Genomic DNA, 21,526 nt, shown 5'->3' on the forward strand with positions numbered 1-21,526 from the left:
CTTAGTGTGAATGAGCCCTGACTGCTGTAATATGGAAATATTGTGATTGTGACTGTACTATTTTCAGCACTACGGAAGATGTTGGCACTATATAAAGAAAAAATAATAATAATTGTCTGTCTAATATATTCTTTTCTAAAGGGAAATGGCACAGAGGATTCTGGGAGAGTTTGATGCCCTAGACAAATATTCTCAGGATCTCCTGGCCAAGCATGTAAAGGTGAGTTGCTGGAAGTCAGGCAAAAATTTACAACCTGATGGACAATATTGGAAAAATAACGCTGCCTTATCAGCAGGGCCAGATTTACATAACAACTAATAGTTACAGAAGACCTGATGCTTTAAACCATGCCCCTCAGAAAATGACACACCTCACATTCCAGGCCTTTCCCCCTTTAAGTTGATGAACATAGCGAAAAAAATATATGCTGAAATAAATGATCAGAGGAACTGTAACCAAGGGTTTCATTTCATCCCAATCAGTAGCTGATACCCCTTTTCCCATGAGAAGTCTTTACCTTTTCTCGAAAAGATCATCACTGGGGTCTGTATGGCTGATATTGTGGTGAAACTCTCCCACAGTCTGATGTTAGGACCATAGGCCTGACAGTTTCCTGTCTGTGAGCCTAGTTGCATTGTGGGAAATAACAGCGGTTTCCAACTGCCAAGCAACCAGTATCTCCCTCTGTGCATATGTATAGCTATAACAAAACAACTTTTAGCTTATCACATTGTTGGGGGGTGTGGTTATAGAAAATAGCCATTGGCGCTGTCTGTTTTTTTTTTTCATGTCTGCCAGCGCTAAAGATGATTACGTGCAGGCTGATTGTGGATCAAACAATATGAACAAATTACATGGCGAATATCAATCATTTCTTGATCTCTTTTCTATTTGTTTACTTCTTGCTTTGCAATGTATTCATGTATTTTTTCCCTTTTCGCTGAAGTTCCTCTTATGATATAAAGTCATGGAATGAAGAAAAGAAAATCCTTCTAGCTACACAACCTCTCTGGATTTTCACTTCTCACCATAATCAGCTGCTTGTTTACATACATGAATTCAGGGGCAAACCCAGGATTTTCAAGGGGGGGATTCCTGAAAGATCTCTTTTGGCAAGCCGCGCACTACCGCACATGCGCTTGCCCACAAAATACACATGATGCACAGCATTTCCCCACAAAATACACACAATGGGCAGGGTTTCCCTTCAAAATACACATGCTGCAGTAGTGTTTTGCCAAAATATATATAATGTGGCGGTGATTAGGTAGCCAGATAACCCCCCCCCCCCCTTTATTACGGATAACGAAATTACCCTATAGTACAGGTGACCAGATGACCCCCCATTTATCGCACAGGTAGCCAGAGGAGGCCCCCATTTACAGTATAGGTAGCTAGATGAACCCCCCCCCCCCCCCCCAAGTAAGGATAGGTAACCACATGATCCCTATTTATCGTATATAGCCAGATGACTCCCCGTTCAGTACATATATCTAAATTCCCCCTTGTATTTTGCCAAATCCCCCTTATATATAGCCAGTGTATATAGCCAGATACCCCTTGTATATAGCCAGGGTATATAGTCAGATCCCCCTTGTATATAACCAGGGTATATAGCCAGACCCCCCCTTGTATATAGTAAGGGTATATAGTCAGATCCCCCTTGTATAGAGCCAGGGTATAGTCAGATCCCCCTTGTATATAGCCAGATCCCCCTGGTATATAGCCAGACCCCCCCCCCTGTATATAGCCAGATCCCCCCCTTGTATATAGCTACTGTACATACGATACCCCCTGTATATAGCTACTGTACATAAGATACCCCCTGCATATAGCAAGTGTATATAGTTATATTCCCCCTATATATAGCCAAATCCTCCCTGTATATAGCCAGTATATAGCCAGTGTATATAGCCAGATCTCCCACTGTATATAGCCAGACCCCCCTGCATATAGCCAGTGTATATAGTCAGATCCCCCTGTGTATATAGCCAGGCCCCCCCCCCTGTATATAGCCAGATCCCCCCCCCTGTATATAGCTACTGTACATAAGATACCCCCTGTATATAGCTACTGTACATAAGATACCCCCTGTATATAGCAAGTGTATATAGTTATATTCCCCCTATATGTAGCCAAATCCTCCCTGTATATAGCCAGTGTATATAGCCAGATCTCCCACTGTATATAGCCAGACCCCCCTGCATATAGCCAGTGTATATAGTCAGATCCCCCTGTGTATATATAGCCAGATCCCCCCAGTGCTATTGAGGTATTCAATATATCAGTGTGCAGCTCCAAATAGAAGACTATTGTTTAATCTACCCATGACAAATACAAAGTGCTGCTTCTGCAAAAAGTTAAATCAGCAAACACCAGCAGTGAAAGGGTTACAGGAGACAGTGAGATGCTGGCTGTGTGATAAGTGCTGGCCTGTTCAAAGCACAGGAGAAAAGAGGAGAGGTGTCACCTTACAAAGAAGTGTCTGTAGCTGATGTCTGCTGCAGTCAGTGTCCCGGCCTGTCCCTTGGGGTTTTAAATCCCAGGAGGCTGGTATTGAGGGAGAAACTTTCCTGCCGAGTGCAGTACATAGGTACCAGGAGAGACAGACATCGACATGCCCCATGGCTGAATACACGGCAGCCCCACTTCCGGTCTCGGTGCATGGGGGTGGTTCCAGACACCCGGAACACCCCCTTCCGTTCGCCAGTGATGAATTGGTAATGTACTGCAGTATATGGCTATCTGGAAAGCGGACTGTAATTTGGTTCTAACAGATGTCTGTCTGAATATATCACTCCATAAATTGTCTGTACTAAAAGCAGCTGTTATCTCACAGGAAACAATACATTTAGCGAACGGCAAAACTGCATTCCAGCAAAAGAAGCATAGACTTACTGTGAAACATGGCGGTGGTAGTATCCTGGTTTGGACCTGCTTTGCTGCGTCTGAACAGGAACGTTTGCTATCATTGCTGGAACTATGAATCATGAATTGTTTCTGGGAACTGTCACATATTACTTCTGTGTACTGAATATCAAGAGTAACTGGGTTGTGCAACAATACAAAGACCCAAAAAAACCACTAGCCTGTCTACCTAGGAATGTTAAAAACTGGCACATCGTGGTGCATCGAACAATATAATCACATTGCTAACGCAAAGCCATTATATTGAAATGGTACGTTCAGATGAATGCGTTAGCAGTGCAGGGGATTCTGGACTCACATGTCTTGCCTCCCTGCAATGCCTCCTTCTATTGATTGATACTACCTATATGTATCAATAATAAATACAGAGCCTGATCAACTTCACTATTTCTCCTAAGTTTTCTCGAAGGTGATATTTTCACATCCTATCAATAAAATGCCTTTAGCCACTTGCCGACTGCCTAACGCACATTGGGGGCGGCAGAGTGGCTCTGTTATTCCTCAGCACCACTATATGGTGTTATCTCGAGAGGAGCGCTCCCGTCGCTCTAAACAGGGGGCCACATCGATCAGCCTGCCAGCCAGCAATCAGCGCTGGCAAGCTGTTTTTTTTTTCATATTATGAAGAAAAAGCCTGTTAGAACTTACCGGTAGCGGTATTTTAACGAATCCTCCAGGATGGCTGCTACGAGGAAGCCTGCTCCGCCCACCAAAGGAAACACCTCTAAATTAAACAATTAGGCAATTAGGTAGCCCTACAAATCCTCCCCTGCCTTCACCCCCTCAGTTATTATAGAGTACCACGTAGAAGGATCCACCCGGAAAACAACCAGACATAGTTATATTAATAATCAATAACCCCCCTAATAGGGAGGGAACTAAGGTAGCCATCCTGGAGGATTCGTTGAAATACCGCTACCGGTAAGTTCTAACAGGCTTTTAACAACCAATCCTCCAGGATGGCTGCTAAAAGAGAGACCAGCGAGAAGTTTAGTAGAGTTACCTTAGGGAGGGATGACGTTTTGTAGAACTTTTCTCCCAAAAGACAAGTCTTGACTTGACAACAGAGCGACTCTATAGTGCCTCACAAAAGTCTGATGACTAGACCAGGTCGCTGCCTTACATATTTGCTCTTAGGAAGCCCCTGACCTTTCCGCCCAGGATGTGGCGAGGGATCTAGTGGAATGAGCATTTACCGCCTGAGGGATGGATTGTCCTGAATTGGTATAGGCTAAAGTAATAATTTCCCTAATCCATCTTGCAATAGTATTCTTAGAAACCTGTAATCCTTTCCTTGACCCTGCAAAGGCCACAAAAAGGTGATTAGATCTTCTAAAAGATTTTGTAGTTTTTAGGTAGCAAAGAAGAATTCTCCTAACATCTAATTTGTTAAATTTTGCCTCTTTCTGATTGGCCGGTGGATCACAAAAAGAGGGAATAATAACATCTTGCGATCTGTGGAACAGAGAAGAAACTTTAGGCAGATAAGTGGGATCTGTTTTGAAGACTATCCTATCCGGGAATATAGTCATATATGGGTCTTTTATAGAAAGGGCTTGAATGTCCCCTACCCTACGTGCCGACGTTATAGCCACCAAAAATGCTGTTTTCAAAGTTAGCCATTTTAACGAAATTGAGTCGAGTGGTTCAAAAGGAGAATCGGTCAAGTAATTCAGAACTAAACTCAGGTCCCAGGGAGGTATAAGCTTTGATGGGATCGGCTTTGATCTGGATACTGCTTTCAAAAAATCAATCACAGCCTGTTCCTTGGCTAATTTAAAATTAAGAAAAAAGGATAGAGCCGCAACCTGGACTCTCAGGGTACTAGGGGCAAGACCTAAATCCACACCGTCTTGCAAAAAATCTAAAATAATAGGTAGAGTTGTTTCTTTTATGCCATTCTTCTTCTTCCAAGAGGCAAACACTCTATAAACTTTACAATAAATTTTTCTTGTAGTCAATTTACGGCAATTGACTAAAGTAGAGATGACTCTTTCCGAGAATCCTCTTAGCTTCAGGGACTCCCGCTCAAGAGCCAGGCCGCTAGGGCAAACATCTGGGGGTTCGGGTGCAAAAGTTTTCCCTGACTCAAAAGGTCCATCCTGGGAGGTAGAAATAAAGGTCCCTGTAGGGACAGTTGAAGTATCTTTGAAAACCATGCCCGTTTTGGCCAGTGGGGGGGGGCCACATAAATTACTAGAGCTGATTCTTGCTCTATTTTTTTCAATACCCTTGCTATTAAGTTGAAGGGGGGAAAGGCATATAGAAGCCCTTTCGGCCACGGTATCGCTAGAGCATCCAGGTGTGACAGGTTGGATGAAGGATGTAGGGAAAAGAAAGTTTTGACTTTCGCATTTTGTGGTGATGCAAACAGATCTACCACCGGTTGCCCCCAATGAGCTATCAACTGGTTGAATACTTCTTCGTTGAGGGACCATTCTGCCTCTGCTCCTGAATGTCTGCTTAGTTGATCTGCTAAAATATTTAGCGAGCCTTTTATATGCACTGCCGAGATTGATTTGAAATTTTCCTCCGCTATTTGAAGAATCTGGAGCGCCAAATCCCTTAGGTCTTTTGATCTCGTCCCGCCCTGTTTTTGAATGTAGGATACTGTTACTATATTGTCGGACAATATGTTTACATGGCAGTCTCGTATGGCTGGGAGAAATTCGAGCAGTGACAATTTTACTGCGAGAAGCTCCCTGAAATTCGAAGATCTCTCTCGAATCTCTGGGGGCCATTGTCCCTGTGCCTGTAAATGCTCCAAGTGAGCTCCCCAGCCTCATAGACTGGCATCCATATAGATTCTATTCAAGACTGGGGGGTTCCAGAGGCGGCCCTGGTTGAGGTTTGCTACCTCCTCCCACCATAGGAGAGACGAGATCACAGAGGGTGGGAGTACTCGAAATTGATCTAGACTCTCCTTGGACTTGTCCCAGACCGTGAGGAACCATTCTTGAAGGATTCGGGAATGAAACTGACCAGACTATCCCCGGAATTGTTGATGTCATTAGGCCCAACAATGATGGAGTCTCCCTCAGGGATACTCTTACTTGGGATCTGAATTCTCGCACCCTGAGAATTAGATTCAGTTGTTTGTCTTCTGGCAACCAAAATCTCTCCTCTATCGAGTCTACCCAGAAACCCAGGAATTTCACTTTCTGAGATGGGATTAACATTGATTTGTCGTAGTTTATCAGCCAACCCAGCTGGGACAGGCAATGTATAGTCATATCTATGTGATGCAGAAGAGTTTGAGCAGAGTCTGCTATCATCAACAAATCGTCCAGATATGGTACTATATGAATTTTCTGCAGATGTAAATAGGATGTCACCTCTGACATTATCTTTGTAAATATGCGGGGAGCGGATGAGATCCCGAAAGGCAGGGCTCGATATTGAAAGTGGTGAACTGTATCCCCCACTCGTATTGCAAATCTCAGGAACCGCTGATATGCCGGGTGTATCGGCACATGCAAATATGCGTCCTGAATGTCCAGAGTCGCCATAAAGGCTTCTTTTGGGATTAAATTTTTTATTGAAAAAATGTTTTCCATGCGGAATTTCTTTTCCTGAATAAATGGGTTTAGCTGTTTGAGGTTTAGGATCATCCTGTATTTGCCCGACGGTTTTTTGACCATGAAAACTCTGGAGTAAAATCCCCTCTTGTATTGGGTAGCTGGGACCCGGGTAATCACATTCTCTTGTATTAGCGAGGTTATTGACTCTAACAGGGCGGATGCTTTCTCCTGATCCCTGGATAGACCTGTGAGTACAAAGTTTTGGGGGGGGGGGGGGGCAGGAGGAGAATTCGATTTTGTACCCCGATTTCATGAGGTCCAAAATAAATGGGTTCGCGGTGACATTTGCCCACACAAGATTGAACCCCTGAAGTCTCTCCCTGACCAGCTCCTTGTCACTTGTTTTCTTTTGCATTAGAAGAGGCTGGTTTGTTAAATAAAAAGGGGGTTCTTGATTTCGCAGAGTTGTATGTCCACCTTTTTCTCGGGGGTTGATATTTTGTGTCATTACGGGCAAACTGCCTTTTGCCCGGGAAATTTTTACGAAAGGGCATTTTTTTCCTTTTGTCAGGAAACTTTTTGCCCTTCTCAGAAGACCTTTCAAGAATATCCTCTAACCCTTTTCCAAACAAAAGGTCACCGTCAAATTTCATAGCACATAATTTCTGCTTAGAAACTAGATCGCCTTCCCAGGTATTTAACCATAAGGCCCGCCTTGCTGTATTGATTAGAGCTAAAGCCCTAGCCGCAGACTTTAAAGATTCAGTCGCAGCATCGGCCAAGAACGCCACTGAACGTGCAATTACCGGGAATGATTCCAGAATAGTCGCATGAGGCGTACCATCCAACAGGTGCTTATTAAGCCCTGCCAGCCATTTGATTAAGTTACGGGACAAGCACATAGCTGAAATTGCTGGTTTAAAGGAAAATGAGATGGATTCCCATGCCCTCTTAAGTAAATTTTCGGCCTTTTTATCCATCGGGTTTTTCAGGACCCCTGCGTCCTCAAAAGACAAATCAGTATTTTTGGAATACTGTGACAAAGCAGCGTCCAGTTTAGGGCATTTATCCCACAAAGCAATATCCTCCTCTTTAAAGGGGAATCTACGTTTACAAGATCTGGGAATATAAAACCTTTTCTCCGGATCTTCCCACTGAGACTGAATAAGCTTTTGGATAGCCGGATGCACCGGAAAGCTTCTACCCTCTGAACACTCCAACCCTGCATAAATATCATCTCTTACTGAAGATGAAGCAGCTGGCTCAGCCAGCTGCTCCGCCTCGTACACCGCTTTAAGAAGTTCAGCAGTTTCCTCCGCATTGAACAGATATTTAGAAAATTTCTGAGGAGCATCCTCTAAATCTTCTAAGTCTGAATCGGGCTCACTTCTCTCCTCACCCTCCTCAAGAGAGTCCTCCACCGATGACGAGACCGCCAAACCCTGAGGTCCTGAGCTTGACTGGACCCCCAGAGGGTTAGGCGGCATCCCAGTAGGAGGAGGAGAGGGAGGGTGGGGAGGAGTGGGCAGGAGTTGGGCTGGAACTGCCGGCACTGTAGGAGTAGGTAACTGAGGTACGGTCCATTGAGCCGGGGAGGACATAACTGATCTAAAGGTTTTGAAAGTCGACGAAAACTCTTTCCTCATAGACTCCATAAAGTTCAACATAACAACAGTGGGGTCTGGAGGTTTTGGGGTAGAAGATGACTTTAAACATTTATCACAGCGTGACCTAGTCCAAGATTTTGGCAACTTAGTATCACACTGTCTGCAGCGCCTGGCCTTGTCAGTAGCCTTCTGAGGATGGCTAGAGTCCTCAGGCATTGAAGGGACAGTCTGCAAAACATAATAAAAAAAAAAATACATTTTCTTCAGACCTGTGACTACCCATATGTAACAAAAAAATACAGGTTAACAGGCATTGCCCAACCATATACAATGAAAGAAACAGCGGGCTTTTTGTAAATTTTATTGTGGACAGAGTGAGTCAAAAACTCTACTAAAAGAGGCTCACTCTGTCCACTTCTCACCTGTCCTGATGCCTGTGCGTTGACCGCCTGGGATCCACTGGGTTCAGAGGGAAAGGCGTCTGACTGCTCCATGCCTTCCCTCTGACTCGCCTGCCACTAGGATGCGAATGGCGGAGAAACGCCGCATATGCTTCCGTCTTTAAGCGGAAGCGGAAGTGCGTCATCACGCTGACGCTTCCCTTCCAAACAGGAGTGTTGCGTGCTCTTTCGCGCGCATGTCCGCACCCAAATGCCAGTCTTGTGGAACGCTGGCAACCGGCACATGCTACCTCCTGCCGCGGATGCGGCCAGCCCAGATACTCCATCCAGGCTGCCGCCGCTCCGAGACGCAAAAGCCCTCTGCAGCCACCCAGAGCGGGTAGAGCTCCACACGCAGTCCCATCCATGAAGAAGGAGGCCAAGATCGTGGGAGACAGGTACAGTCCTGCCTCGTAAGGGGTCTTCGGTGTGGGAAACACACTAGAACTGAGGGGGTGAAGGCAGGGGAGGATTTGTAGGGCTACCTAATTGCCTAATTGTTTAATTTGGAGGTGTTTCCTTTGGTGGGCGGAGCAGGCTTCCTCTCTTGTAGCAGCCATCCTGGAGGATTGGTTGTTAACATTTATATAGCGCTGCCATCTTACGCAGCACTGTACAGAGTATATTGTCTTGTCAATTAACTGTCTCTTGGAGGGGCTCACAATCTAATCCCTATTAGATTGTGAGCCCCTATCATATCATAGGCATATGTCTATGTATGATTAGTGTAGTGTATGTATCTTTGTCTAGGGCCAGTTTAGAGGGGAGGGAGGGAAATAAAAACAATATTTTTTTTTCACAGAAAATACAGGTCTTTTTTGATTAATAAAACAAAAAATAAAACTAGCAGCAGCAATCAAATACCACCAAAAGAAAGCTCTATTAGTGGGAATAAAAGGAGGTTAAATTAATTTGGGTTCTAAGTTGTATGACCAAGCAATAAACCATGAAGTGCCGAATTGTAAAAATTGGCCTGGTCACCAGTGGGTATAAACCTCTGGCCCTAAAGTGGTTAAAAGCCATCAGCAACCAAGAAAATACTTTGAATTATTTTGATATTACCTAATTTTTGGTACTGTTTCAGTTGCAGAATACTGAAAAGTTATTTTAAACAGAAGATGAAAAATTATCTCCTAGGAGAAAACTTAGTAGAAAAAAAGTGAATTGGACCAGGCCCAATATATTTTGAATTTCTCTAAACATGCTGCATGCCCTCATTCCCCCCTCCCCGCACATATGAGCACGTGCGTGTGTATGTTGGCGTGCATGTGTTGTATGCGTGTGTTGCTCTGACCTTCTGAACTCCATCTCTGTGACCCCCTTTCTGTAGACACACTAGTAGTGACCACAAGTCTTGTAGATAGCACGTCTGGTGATAGGTGTCTGGCTCTGTCTCTGCACGTTAGACGTTGCTAAAGCAATACGCACCTTTATGTAAATACCGTGTGTGGTGCAATGGAGATCAAACTTTCAGTACTTTTTTCCACAGGAAGCAATTTTAGGTTATAGAGCTAACTTCTGGTTTAGCAATAGGGAATGCAGAGTTTAAGACAGCACCTGGGCTGCTTGACCCCATGGCCCAACAAGAGCCCACCTACAGTCACGGAATTAGGTCTTCATTGTTGCTATAGTGCTAACACTCACTTTTATCTGCAATTTGATTCATATTAATCATTTTATAAACAGCCCCCCCCCCCCACCTCATCTTAGACAACTGTAGCTGGCCTTGGAAGGCAGGTTTGGAGTCTCAGTACCCTGTGATTGTTATATATTATCCATGTCAAACTCTAGCCCGCAGTGCCATCAGATTTGGACCACAAGTGGTTTCCCCTCTTGGTATTATTTTGGCCTGTGAGCACCTGAGTGCTAAGCCTATATGGCTAAGTGCTGAAAATATGACGCCACATGGTAAAAGGAGGGGGGTGCACTAGACACCAGGGAAATGTATAGGCAAGAGAGGAGGACAACTAAACACCAGTGAACTGTGTGAGGGGGCCTTCTAGACACCAGGGAAATGTATGGGGTAGTGAGGGGGCTACTATATTATATATAGAGTGCTGGGGGGGAAGGGCCCACTGTAAAATTTGGACTAGGGCCCATGACCCTGTAGCTACATCACTCGTTTAGTCTTGTGCAGGCAGCTGAGGTCTGTTTCTTTACTTCTGCACCAAGAATGAGAGGAAAATGCTTCTAATGTACAGATCTTCTTCAATCAGGAAGTGGAAACCATAGTAGAAAATAAAAGCCACTGGCTGCAGATTAATTAACCGGCAGCTGTGTCAGCTGCCAGTAAGGTGATCATCAGCCAGTGGCTTTAACCACTTAAAGAGAACCCGAGGTGGGTTCTAACAATGCTATCAGCACACAGAGGCTGGGTCTGCTTATACTGCCCAGCCTCTGTTGCTATCTCGATCACCCCAAAGTTCCCCCTGCACTCTGCTATGCCCCCATAAATCATCAGCCGAGCTGTCGACACGCAGCGTGTCGCAGCCGGCTGTTTACATCTGCAGCTGTCAGTCTCAGCGCTCCCCCGCCTCCTCCATAGCTCCGGTACCCGCCCGCGTTCCTTCCCTCCAATCAGCGGGGGATTTATGGGGGCATAGCAGAGCGCAGGGGGAACTTAGGGGGGATCGAGATAGCAACAGAGGCTGGGCAGTATAGGCAGACCCAGCCTCTGTGTGCTGATAGCATTATTAGAACCCACCTCGGGTTCTCTTTAAGTACTAGCGGTCTCTGCTCCCTTAAAGTCAATTGGAATCGAAACTAAAACAAAAAAAAGCCAGACACTTACGTAAGGAGAGGGAAGGCTCTGTGTCCTATAGAGCCTTCCTGTTCGTCTCTCGTTCCTGTTCCAGCTCAGGATCCCCCATAGCAGCATTCAACCAATTTGGTTATATACTGCTCTAATCCCCCGCTGCAGGAGGCCTTCGGAATTCTTCAGCAGCCCGAGTGCTCCCGAAGATGAGCCGCTCCGTACTGCGCAGGCCCCAGCACCCTCCCTCATGCGTGCACAAAACGAACCGCCTCTCTTTGGGAGGACTCGGGCTCCCGAAGACTTCCGAAGTCTCCCGCGGCGGGGGTTCAAACTGGGAAGCTGCCGCTGCAACAAGGGGACCGGGAGAGGAGAGGGAAGGCTCTATAGGACCCAGGACCTTCCTTCTCCTTAGGTAAGTATCTGGCTTTTTTTTAGTTTCGATTCCGATTCGATTGGTAGTTCCTCAACAGCTGGAGGGCCAAGTTTGCCCATGCCTGCATTAGGGGCATATTTATAAATAAGCATCTACCTACAGTTCGCTCTTTCTTTCTTTGTCTTTAAAAAAAAATCAACTCTTTAAGATTCCTGTATTTATTAAGGGGCAATTCATTAATTATGGTGCCGTTAGAGCTTTCATTGCCTACTGTAATTACCCTAAACACTCAGGTGTTGAACTCCAATCCAGCCATATCCATGCCAGTGTTTAGGATGGACTAATGCTACGTACACACATGCGACAACGATCGTTCGTTGAGAACGACGAACGAACTTTTAATTGATGAAAGAACGACCTAAGTAAAGTTAGTTTTAAAAGGTGTGTAACGATCTGATCGTTAGAACGAACGTTACATCACGTAAAGCAACTATTGCGCCTGCGCATAAAAATGAGAAGTTTCACGGAGAAATTGTGAAATGCGCATGTCAAGCCTAGTACGAACGACCGTTTCCAACGATGTACTACTTTTGCAAACGATCGTCGGTTAAAATCCGCCGAGACAGAACTTTCTTTTGTAGCGATTTGGCTCGTTCGTCGTTTGCCTTAATAGTCGGTGGTTCGTTTTTTGTAACGATCGTCGTTGGTAAAGATCGTGGAACAATCGTTACAAACGACTATAGTCGCATGTGTGTACGCACCTTTAGAAGTTATAAATGGAGGAATGTGTTCTACTTGATGGACCACACTTTTCCTGATTTAGTTCCATCAATGAATTTGAGCTGCTCTAAAATGTGTGAGGACCTCACCCTTAAGGATTGGAGTTGGACATCCCTAAACTATGTTACCATGTTGTGTGACCCTAAAGTATCGATCCACCGCTCTTTTCACGTTAGCAGACCCTCATATTAAAATAGGCCACTGGAGAAAATTGCAGCCTAGTTGCAGTCACAGTGCTAGGGCCTCGATTTTGGTTTTGTGGCCTGCAAACTATACATCTAAAATGTGGTTCTCCATCTAGCCAAAGGTACATTGCTCACAGGTGGCAAAACTAATCGCAGTCTCAACTTCTTGGCCATGCCTTGCTCGAAGTTAGCTTGTTGAATATGCTTCTTGTGACTGTGCAGCCGTCCAAGCTTGTCTATACTGGGAATATTTGCGTAAGGTCAACACATGCCCAGTAGGCTTTTTTTCCTCTGCACTAGTGCTTTGTTACTACTGGGCATGCACAGACCTTGCTCGCACATGCCCAGTACGGTTACAGAGGAACTCCACTGAAAATAGTGTAATAAAAAAAGTGCTTCATTTTTACAATAATTATGTATAAATGATTTAGTCAGTGTTTGCTCATTGTAAAATCTTTCCTCTCCTCGATTACATTCTGCCATTTCTTACATGGTGACATTTTTACTGTGGGCAGGTTATGTAGCTGCTCCTAGCTGTTTTGGCCGTTGGAGACAGCTGTAAACAGCTATTTCCTGTCTGTGAACCTTGTTACATTGTGGCAAACTGTCAAAAGTACCATGGTCCTCAGAGCTTCTTGTCGGAGGGGTTTCACCACAATATCAGTCATACAGCGCACCTTGATGGTCTGTTTGTGAAAAGCAATAGATTTCTCATGTAAAAGGGGGTATCAGCTACTGATTGGGATAAAGTTAAATTCTTGGTTGGAGTTTCTCTTTAAGCTTGTGCACAGATGCCAGCGGGGCTAGGAAAGAAGAGCGTTCCAGACATGGCTAGAAGCAGGGCCGACGCTGCCATAGGGGCAACCTGGACAATTGCCCCAGGGCTCCGGGCCCTCCCAAGTCTCTCCCCCCCAACTTAACTGTTGTTCCCAGTGGCCCCTGTAGAGTCTTCGGCAGAGTAGTGACTTTCCTCTCCCGGAGGGCCCACTTCTCTGTCAGTCCGTGGCTCTGTGCTCTCCCATCTTCATCCTCGTAGGGGCACCGATCCTCCTTGGCCCAGTGCATGTTATTAGGTAATAACTTATGGGGGCTCACAGAGAAGATGCAGCAAATGGTTGGAGCACAGACTGACAGAGGAGTGCGCCCACCTGGAGAGGTGAGACGCTACTCTGGCAAAGACCACCGGGGCCCCGAACAGCAACTGTTAAGTTGGGGGGAGACCTGAGAGCCCGGCAGCCCGCTCAGGGACCCTGGGGGGGGGGGGGAAGGAATTTGGCTTCGACAAAGGGGCCCTGAATGCTGCTTTAGGGAAAGGGAAGCTCAGGTCTGTTGAGTGTGTGTGTGTGTGTGTGGGGGGGGGGTCTAGAGGGTCCCCAAGAAGAGATCTCAGGAAGCCTCAGGACCCTCTAGAGACCACTGCTGAGGTAAGTATCCGGACTTTACTCCTTTTTCTCATCACAGGTTTGCTTTAAATTCCTTTTCTGTAGAGAAGGGAGTGCTGCCCATACTTCCCCAATGGCTCCTTAGAGTTCGGCGCAACAACTAAGGTCGCAAAAATATAAATGTTAGACTTTAGTCTCTGTTGTATTTACACAAGATAAAATTATACTCAGCAGAGATTTCCTAGTAATAGAAAAGGAAATTGAAATGTGAAAAAAAAACATTTTATTTGCTACAGCTGATAATTAACATTGTACAATTTCACTTCCTGATTGTACTTTGTTTTAAAGGGGTACAATTGGGAAAAATGCTACAGTATAACCAAGCAGCTCAGGGTGACCCAATACCAATAGAAAAGTATAGGGAACTAAAAGAGACTGAAAAGCCCTCCTACTAAAAAAAGCACTGCTTAGTGTGCTGCGTCACTATTGATTAGAGATGGCTCGAACCTCCGATTTTAGGTTCGCGAACCTCGAATGTGAACTTCCGCAAAAGTTCAGTTTGCGCGAACTTTTGCGAACCACAATAGACTTCAATGGGGAGGCGAACTTTGAAAACTAGAAACATTTATACTGGCCATAAAAGTGATGGAAAAGATGTTTCAAGGGGTCCAACACCTGGAGGGGGGCATGGCGGAGTAAGTCCCCGAGAAAAATCCGGATTTGACGCACAGCATCGTTTTAGGGCTCGTTTACACTAGTGCGGTGCGGAATCGCCTGCATTTCACCGCGGACGAAATCGCATGCAGGTGCGATTCCGCGTGTGTTTTTGCTGCGATTTCGCTTAGGTAAGGGGATATGCGAATTTAACCATGTCACTGCATGTGTAAATTAACATTAACACCTATGCGAAATTGCATGCGAATTCGCGTCAAAAACCGCATGCTCAACCCGCATGCGACTTCCCTATTGAAATACATTAGCGGCGATTCACGTGCATTCCTCTCGCACGTGAAATCTGACGGCTCTGCCGTGCAGATTTCAGCCGCACACTAAACGCTCCCGCAGACGCACAAGTGGAAACAGCCCCATCCACTTGCATTGCCTATGCGAATCCGCATGCGGACACCGCATGCGGATTCGCTATAGTGGAAACAGGCCCTTGAGGGCAGAAATCACATTGCATGCTAAATTGGAGGCTTAAAGTGCTTTAAAACATCTTGCATGTGTATACATCAATCAGGTAGTGTAATTAGTGTACTGCTTCACACTGACAGACCAAACTCACTGTGTAACGCACCACAAACAGCTGTTTGTGTAGTGACGGCCATGCTGGACTGGTGCGCACCATGGCCAGAGTGCAGGCGATAGCGGTTTTCAAGCCCATATGGTCGCCGGGCTGAGGCAGCTCAATGATAGAACAACAGTGACTGTCCAGCTGATCGAATTTGGTCTGTCCACAATGAAGCAACGACCTTATTATCTTGGGTGTGCCCCCCCCCCCCCCCCCAGAGACACTCATATAGCCGGCGGTCATTGCTTCATTGTGATATGCAAGCCCCTTCACCGCGGCAAGGTAACAATCACGAAGGGGAATTGACACACGTAGGTAAGTGCACTGAACAGGTATGCAGTGATTGGTATTACAAATGTGCAGCTGTCTCACACACAGGTACCGTGAACAGGTAGTCACTGAATGTGCTGGGCCTGGCAGTGGCACAGTAGGAATTACCAAGGGGCCAAGGGCTAGCTGCGACTGACTTACAGGGCTGTTTATGCAACAAGTGTCTGTGGGACACACACACACACACACAAAAAAATAGATCACGAGAACAACATTAGCTCTCAAAAGATCTGTTGAGGGGTGCTTATTAGCAATAAGTATCAGCAATGAGCAAGCTAAAAAGCCTAACAAGAGCCTAACTAAGCTTTCCCTATGTCTACAGCAGGTTCCTCTCCCTTCTCTAATTACTGCAGCCACATGAGAGAGTGAAATGGCTGACTCTGCCTTCCTTTTATAAGGGAGGGGGGGGGGGGGGGGGGGGCTCCAGGAGGGAGTGTAGCCTGATTGGCTACCATGTGTCTGCTGACTGTGATGTAGAGGGTCAAAGTTAAGCCTAATGATGTAGTATAGGGGGCGGGTCAAACTCGCATATAGTTCGCAGTTCACCGCGAACGCGAACCACCGAAGTTCGCGTTCGAATGTGAACCGTTCGGGCCATCTCTACTATTGATATGACAATTTTTTCATCATGACGTCTTAGGCCCCTTTTACACTTACTGCGTCGCCAGATCCCCTAAACTCTGCATCCCATTGCAGAAGCAATGATATCTCTATGGGGCTATCATACTTAGGGCTTGATTCACTAAACCGTGATAACTCATGTAACGGACGCTTGCGTTTTCACGCACAATCGCAAATTTTTGCCCACTATTGCACGAGAAAATTTGCAATTGCGAAAATACGTGGACGCGCAAAAACAAGCTTGAAAACGCTAGTGCGGACGTGATATGAGTTAGTGAATAAAGTTAACACGCCTTATCAGAGTAGCATAGCGAGCGCTACAAACTCATGCCTGCTAATTGGCAAAGGCACTCGTCCTGCACTGTGCCCCTGCGGGTTTGTAGTGCTCGCTATGCTACTCTGATGAGGCGTGTTAACTTTGATAACGTGTGATAACTTTGATAAGATGTGATAACTGCTTTGATAGCAGTTATCATGCTTAAGTGAATCAAGCCCTTAAAGTGAACCAGAGACGAAGCACCCTCATGTATTTTACTATATAAATCAGTGGGAACATTAGAGAAAACACCTACCCTGCTCTCTGTTTCATCCTCACTGCTAAAAGTGTCTGTTATCAGCTGTGATAGCTGAGCGTTCAGTCTGGCTTTGCCAGGAATGATTATAGCTGAGTCATTATAGCAGAGCCACAAGGGGGCAGGCTTGGGCTTGAAAAAACACCATAGAAGACAGACTTAGCTATAATCATTCCATAGCAAAGCTAGACTGAGTGCTCAGTCGGGGATTCTTATCAGAGGTGATAACAGGCAGATTAAACAGAGAACAATGAAACAAAGAGCAGATTAGGTGTTTACTGTCATGTTTCCACTGATTTATAAGGTAAAATGCATGAGGGTGCTTCATCTCTGGTTCTCTTTAAAGAGGAACTCTAGTGAAAATAATGTAATGAAAAAAGTGCGTAATTTTTACAATAATTATTTATAAACTAGTAGACCTAAGCCCATTTAATAACGGGCTCTAGGTTTCTCTCACTGCCTCCACCGCTGCATGTCAGTGCGCTTCCGCCCACCGCGCGCACCCGTCTGCCGTGCACCCCTCCTCGCGCACCCCTTGGTCCCGTCCTCCTCCTGTCCCAACGGCTACACATGCTCAGTAGCCAAAACACGTGGGACACAGGGACAGGAGGATGACGCAGGGACAGTTAGGGTTTTATTATTTATAAATGATTTAGTCAGTGTTTGCCCATTGTAAAATCTTTCATCTCCCTGATATACATTCTGACATTTATCACATGGTGACATTTTTACTGCTGACAGGTAATGTCTGTGGAAAGAGATGGTGCATTTTTGGCAGTTGGAAACAGCTGTTATTTCCCACAATGCAACAAGGCTCCCACAGTGTGAAGTCGGTACCTAGGTGCTGACATCACACTGTGGGAGGGGTTTCACCATAATATCAGCCATACAGAGCCCCCTAGTGATCCGTTTGAGAAAAGGAAAATATTTCTCATGGGTAAGGGGGTATCAGCTACTGATTGGGATGAAGTTCAATCCTTGGTTACGGTTTCTCTTTAATGTGGTGCACTGTGGTCCGGCAGGTCCCCGCATGGCAACGCATTGCATACAGTGCGGTATTGATTTATACTTTTTCCGCCCCTAGGCCAACTGTCTTGCAGCTCCCCTTCCATGTGCAGCACCCACTCCTATTCCTTGTGCAGCCCCCTCTTCCATGTCTAACATTCACATACAGCAGCCTCCTTCAGTTCTGTACCGGTCCCTTGGGGCAGTAGCTCCCTATTTCCATGTGTTGCTCCTTGTTTGCAACCTCTGTACTCCATTTGCAGCCTGTTCTTCCATATGCAGAAATCCCTCTTCCATGTCCAGCGGCCCCTTGGCCAGCTGCCGCCCAAGGTTCTTTTTTCAAAAATTACATCGGAAGCCGAAAGCCTTGCACTAAATACTGCTTATAGCTTATTCCAGGCAACAGTCTCCTGGGGGGGGCACAATGGACAGTCTAACTAAATGTTTTGTTCAGAAATGACATAAATCTGGTCACTCACTTTTCCACACAGGCCTCTGCCCTTTCCATAGCTGTTCTTCTGACGAGTGACTGTTGTTTTCTAGAAACAGAGCATGAGTTACCTGCATGGATTGGGGTCTCTAAGTATCCCTCTGACATTTGATTTTGAACTGGAAGATGAACAGAACAGAGCGAGAAAATTGGACAGCATCAAGTTGCCCCTTGAAACGCAGAGTTCTTCAGAACTGTCTCAAAGGTGCGCTTAGTCCTCAGTACTGTGTGACCGTATGTGATAGAGCTGCTTATTGCCTTCGGTGCTGTGTGACCGTATGTGATAGAGCTGCTTATTGCCTTCTGTACTGTGTGACCGTATGTGTTAGAGCTGCTTATTGCCTTCTGTACTGTGTGACCGTATGTGTTAGAGCTGCTTATTGCCTTCTGTACTGTGTGACCGTATGTGTTAGAGCTGCTTATTGCCTTCTGTACTGTGTGACCGTATGTGTTAGAGCTGCTTATTGCTTTCTGTACTGTGTGACCGTATGTGTTAGAGCTGCGTATTGCCTTCTGTACTGTGTGACTGTATGTGTTAGAGCTGCATACTGCCTTCTGTACTGTGTGACCGTATGTGTTAGAGCTGCTTATTGCCTTCGGTGCTGTGTGACCGTATGTGATAGAGCTGCTTATTGCCTTCGGGGCTGTGTGACCGTATGTGTTAGAGCTGCTTATTGCCTTCTGTACTGTGTGACCGTATGTGTTAGAGCTGCTTATTGCCTTCTGTACTGTGTGACTGTGTGTGTTAGAGCTGCTTATTGCCTTCTGTACTGTGTGACTGTGTGTGTTAGAGCTGCTTATTGCCTTCTGTACTGTGTGACTGTGTGTGTTAGAGCTGCTTATTGCCTTCTGTACTGTGTGACTGTGTGTGTTAGAGCTGCTTATTGCCTTCTGCACTGTGTGACTGTATGTGTTAGAGCTGCTTATGGCCTTCTGCACTGTGTGACTGTATGTGTTAGAGCTGCTTATTGCCTTCTGTACTGTGTGACCGTATGTGTTAGAGCTGCTTATTGCCTTCTGTACTGTGTGACCGTATGTTTTAGAGCTGCTTATTGCCTTCTGTACTGTGTGACCGTATGTGTTAGAGCTGCTTATTGCTTTCTGTACTGTGTGACCGTATGTGTTAGAGCTGCGTATTGCCTTCTGTACTGTGTGACTGTATGTGTTAGAGCTGCATACTGCCTTCTGTACTGTGTGACCGTATGTGTTAGAGCTGCTTATTGCCTTCGGTGCTGTGTGACCGTATGTGATAGAGCTGCTTATTGCCTTCGGTGCTGTGTGACCGTATGTGTTAGAGCTGCTTATTGCCTTCTGTACTGTGTGACTGTGTGTGTTAGAGCTGCTTATTGCCTTCGTGACTGTGTGACTGTGTGTGTTAGAGCTGCTTATTGCCTTCTGTACTGTGTGACCGCATGTGTTAGAGCTGCTTATTGCCTTCTGTACTGTGTGACTGTGTGTGTTAGAGCTGCTTATTGCCTTCTGTACTGTGTGACCGTATGTGTTAGATGCTGCTTATTGCCTTCTGTACTGTGTGACCGTATGTGTTAGAGCTACTTATTGCCTTCTGTACTGTGTGACCGTATGTGTTAGAGCTGATTATGGACTTCTGTACTGTGTGACCGTATGTGTTAGAGCTGATTATGGACTTCTGTACTGTGTGACCGTATGTGTTAGAGCTGCTTATTGCCTTCTGTACTGTGTGACCGTATGTGTTAGAGCTGCTTATTGCCTTCTGTACTGTGTGACCGTATGTGTTAGAGCTGATTATGGACTTCTGTACTGTGTGACCGTATGTGTTAGAGCTGCTTATTGCCTTCTGTACTGTGTGACCGTATGTGTTAGAGCTGCTTATTGCCTTCTGTACTGTGTGACTGTATGTGTTAGAGCTGCTTATGGCCTTCTGTACTGTGGGACCGTATGTGTTAGAGCTGCTTATGGCCTTCTGTACTGTGGGACCGTATGTGTTAGAGCTGCTTATGGCCTTCTGTACTGTGTGACCGTATGTGTTAGAGCTGCTTATGGCCTTGGGTCACACTCCTGGATTTTTCATTGTTAGCTACGTGAAAAGGGGACTGTGCCATTACTCATACACTTCACATATTTGATGCAGCTGTCTGAAATAAATTACCGTATTTTTTGGACTCACCTAGGTTTAGAGGACAAAAACCTGGGGGGAAAAATATATATATATATATATATATATATATATATATATATATATATATATATATATATATATATATACCAAACCCGGTGCATCCATGGTAATGGGGCATCGTATGGATTGCGCCCCCTTTGTACCTCATGCCCCCTTGTACCTCTTATGCTTCCCTGTGTCCTTCTCTTCCCCCCTTGTGGCCTCCTGTGTCCCCCATATGTCCGCCTCTGTCCTCCTTGTGTCCTCTTCTATGCCCCTTTGTGTCCCCCTGTTTTCTCTCCTGCATGGGCTCAGTACAGGGAATCCCAGACATGGTGGCGGGTTGGAGGTTTGTATTGGCAGCGTTCACAAGTCAGGAACTCCCTGCATTTGGACTATAAGATGCAGTGACTTTTTCCCCCCACTTTTGGGGTAGAAAAAGTGAGTCTTATAGTCCAAAAAATACAGTGTGTTTAGAAAAGTCAGTCATGTATCCCAGAGGTCCATCCAGAAGGCCCGACACCCGCTCAGTGACGTGCTCTCTGCTGGGGAGGAATAAATCGCTGGAATTCCCGTCGGTCCGCTCATGCGCACCGCATCACGCTCCAAAAAAACTTAGATACTTGCCTCAGTAGGGTAAAAACTCTGCACTCCTCCTGCACTGTGCTGATACCCTCAACAATATTCTACACTAAAGTCAAAAGATTGCTAATGTCCGCACTCCCCTTCATGTACCAGTAGGACCGCACTGCACAGGCACAAAGTACGGCCGGCGCGGCACAGAGCCGCTTGTTCAGTTCTGTGCTACTGCAAGGATGTGAACCCACTTGCTGCTGCACTCATATGCAGAGGGGAGCGTGACTGCGAAGAAGAGGGTCCTGGTCGAAAGGATCAGGAAAGCCTCTGAAGCATATAGAGGCTTTCCCCTACGGACGTAAGTATGTAATTGTTTTTCTTAACCACTTGCCGACCAGGGGAATTTTCACTGATCGGTGCTGCGTGGGCTCTACAGCCCGCAGCACCGATCAGCAGTGCAGCAGGGCGATCAGACTACCCCCCTTTTTTCCCCACTAGGGGGATGTCCTGCTGGGGGGGTCTGATCGCCGCC

General features: G+C 45.9%; 1 protein-coding gene across 1 annotated transcript in view; it reads left to right on the forward strand.

Moving 5' to 3' along the window:
- C6H1orf141 (chromosome 6 C1orf141 homolog) overlaps positions 1–21,526 on the forward strand; it is a 56,102-nt gene that overhangs the window by 11,805 nt on the left and 22,771 nt on the right. The window contains exons 2-3 of the mRNA XM_068239269.1: positions 142–220; positions 18,335–18,486. Coding sequence (XP_068095370.1) covers positions 146–220; positions 18,335–18,486 — 227 coding nt within the window. The 5' untranslated portion in view covers positions 142–145. The remainder of the gene's footprint in view (positions 1–141; positions 221–18,334; positions 18,487–21,526) is intronic.

The sequence above is a fragment of the Hyperolius riggenbachi genome, chromosome 6 (assembly GCF_040937935.1).
Source record: "Hyperolius riggenbachi isolate aHypRig1 chromosome 6, aHypRig1.pri, whole genome shotgun sequence".
NCBI classification, from domain to species: domain Eukaryota; kingdom Metazoa; phylum Chordata; class Amphibia; order Anura; family Hyperoliidae; genus Hyperolius; species Hyperolius riggenbachi.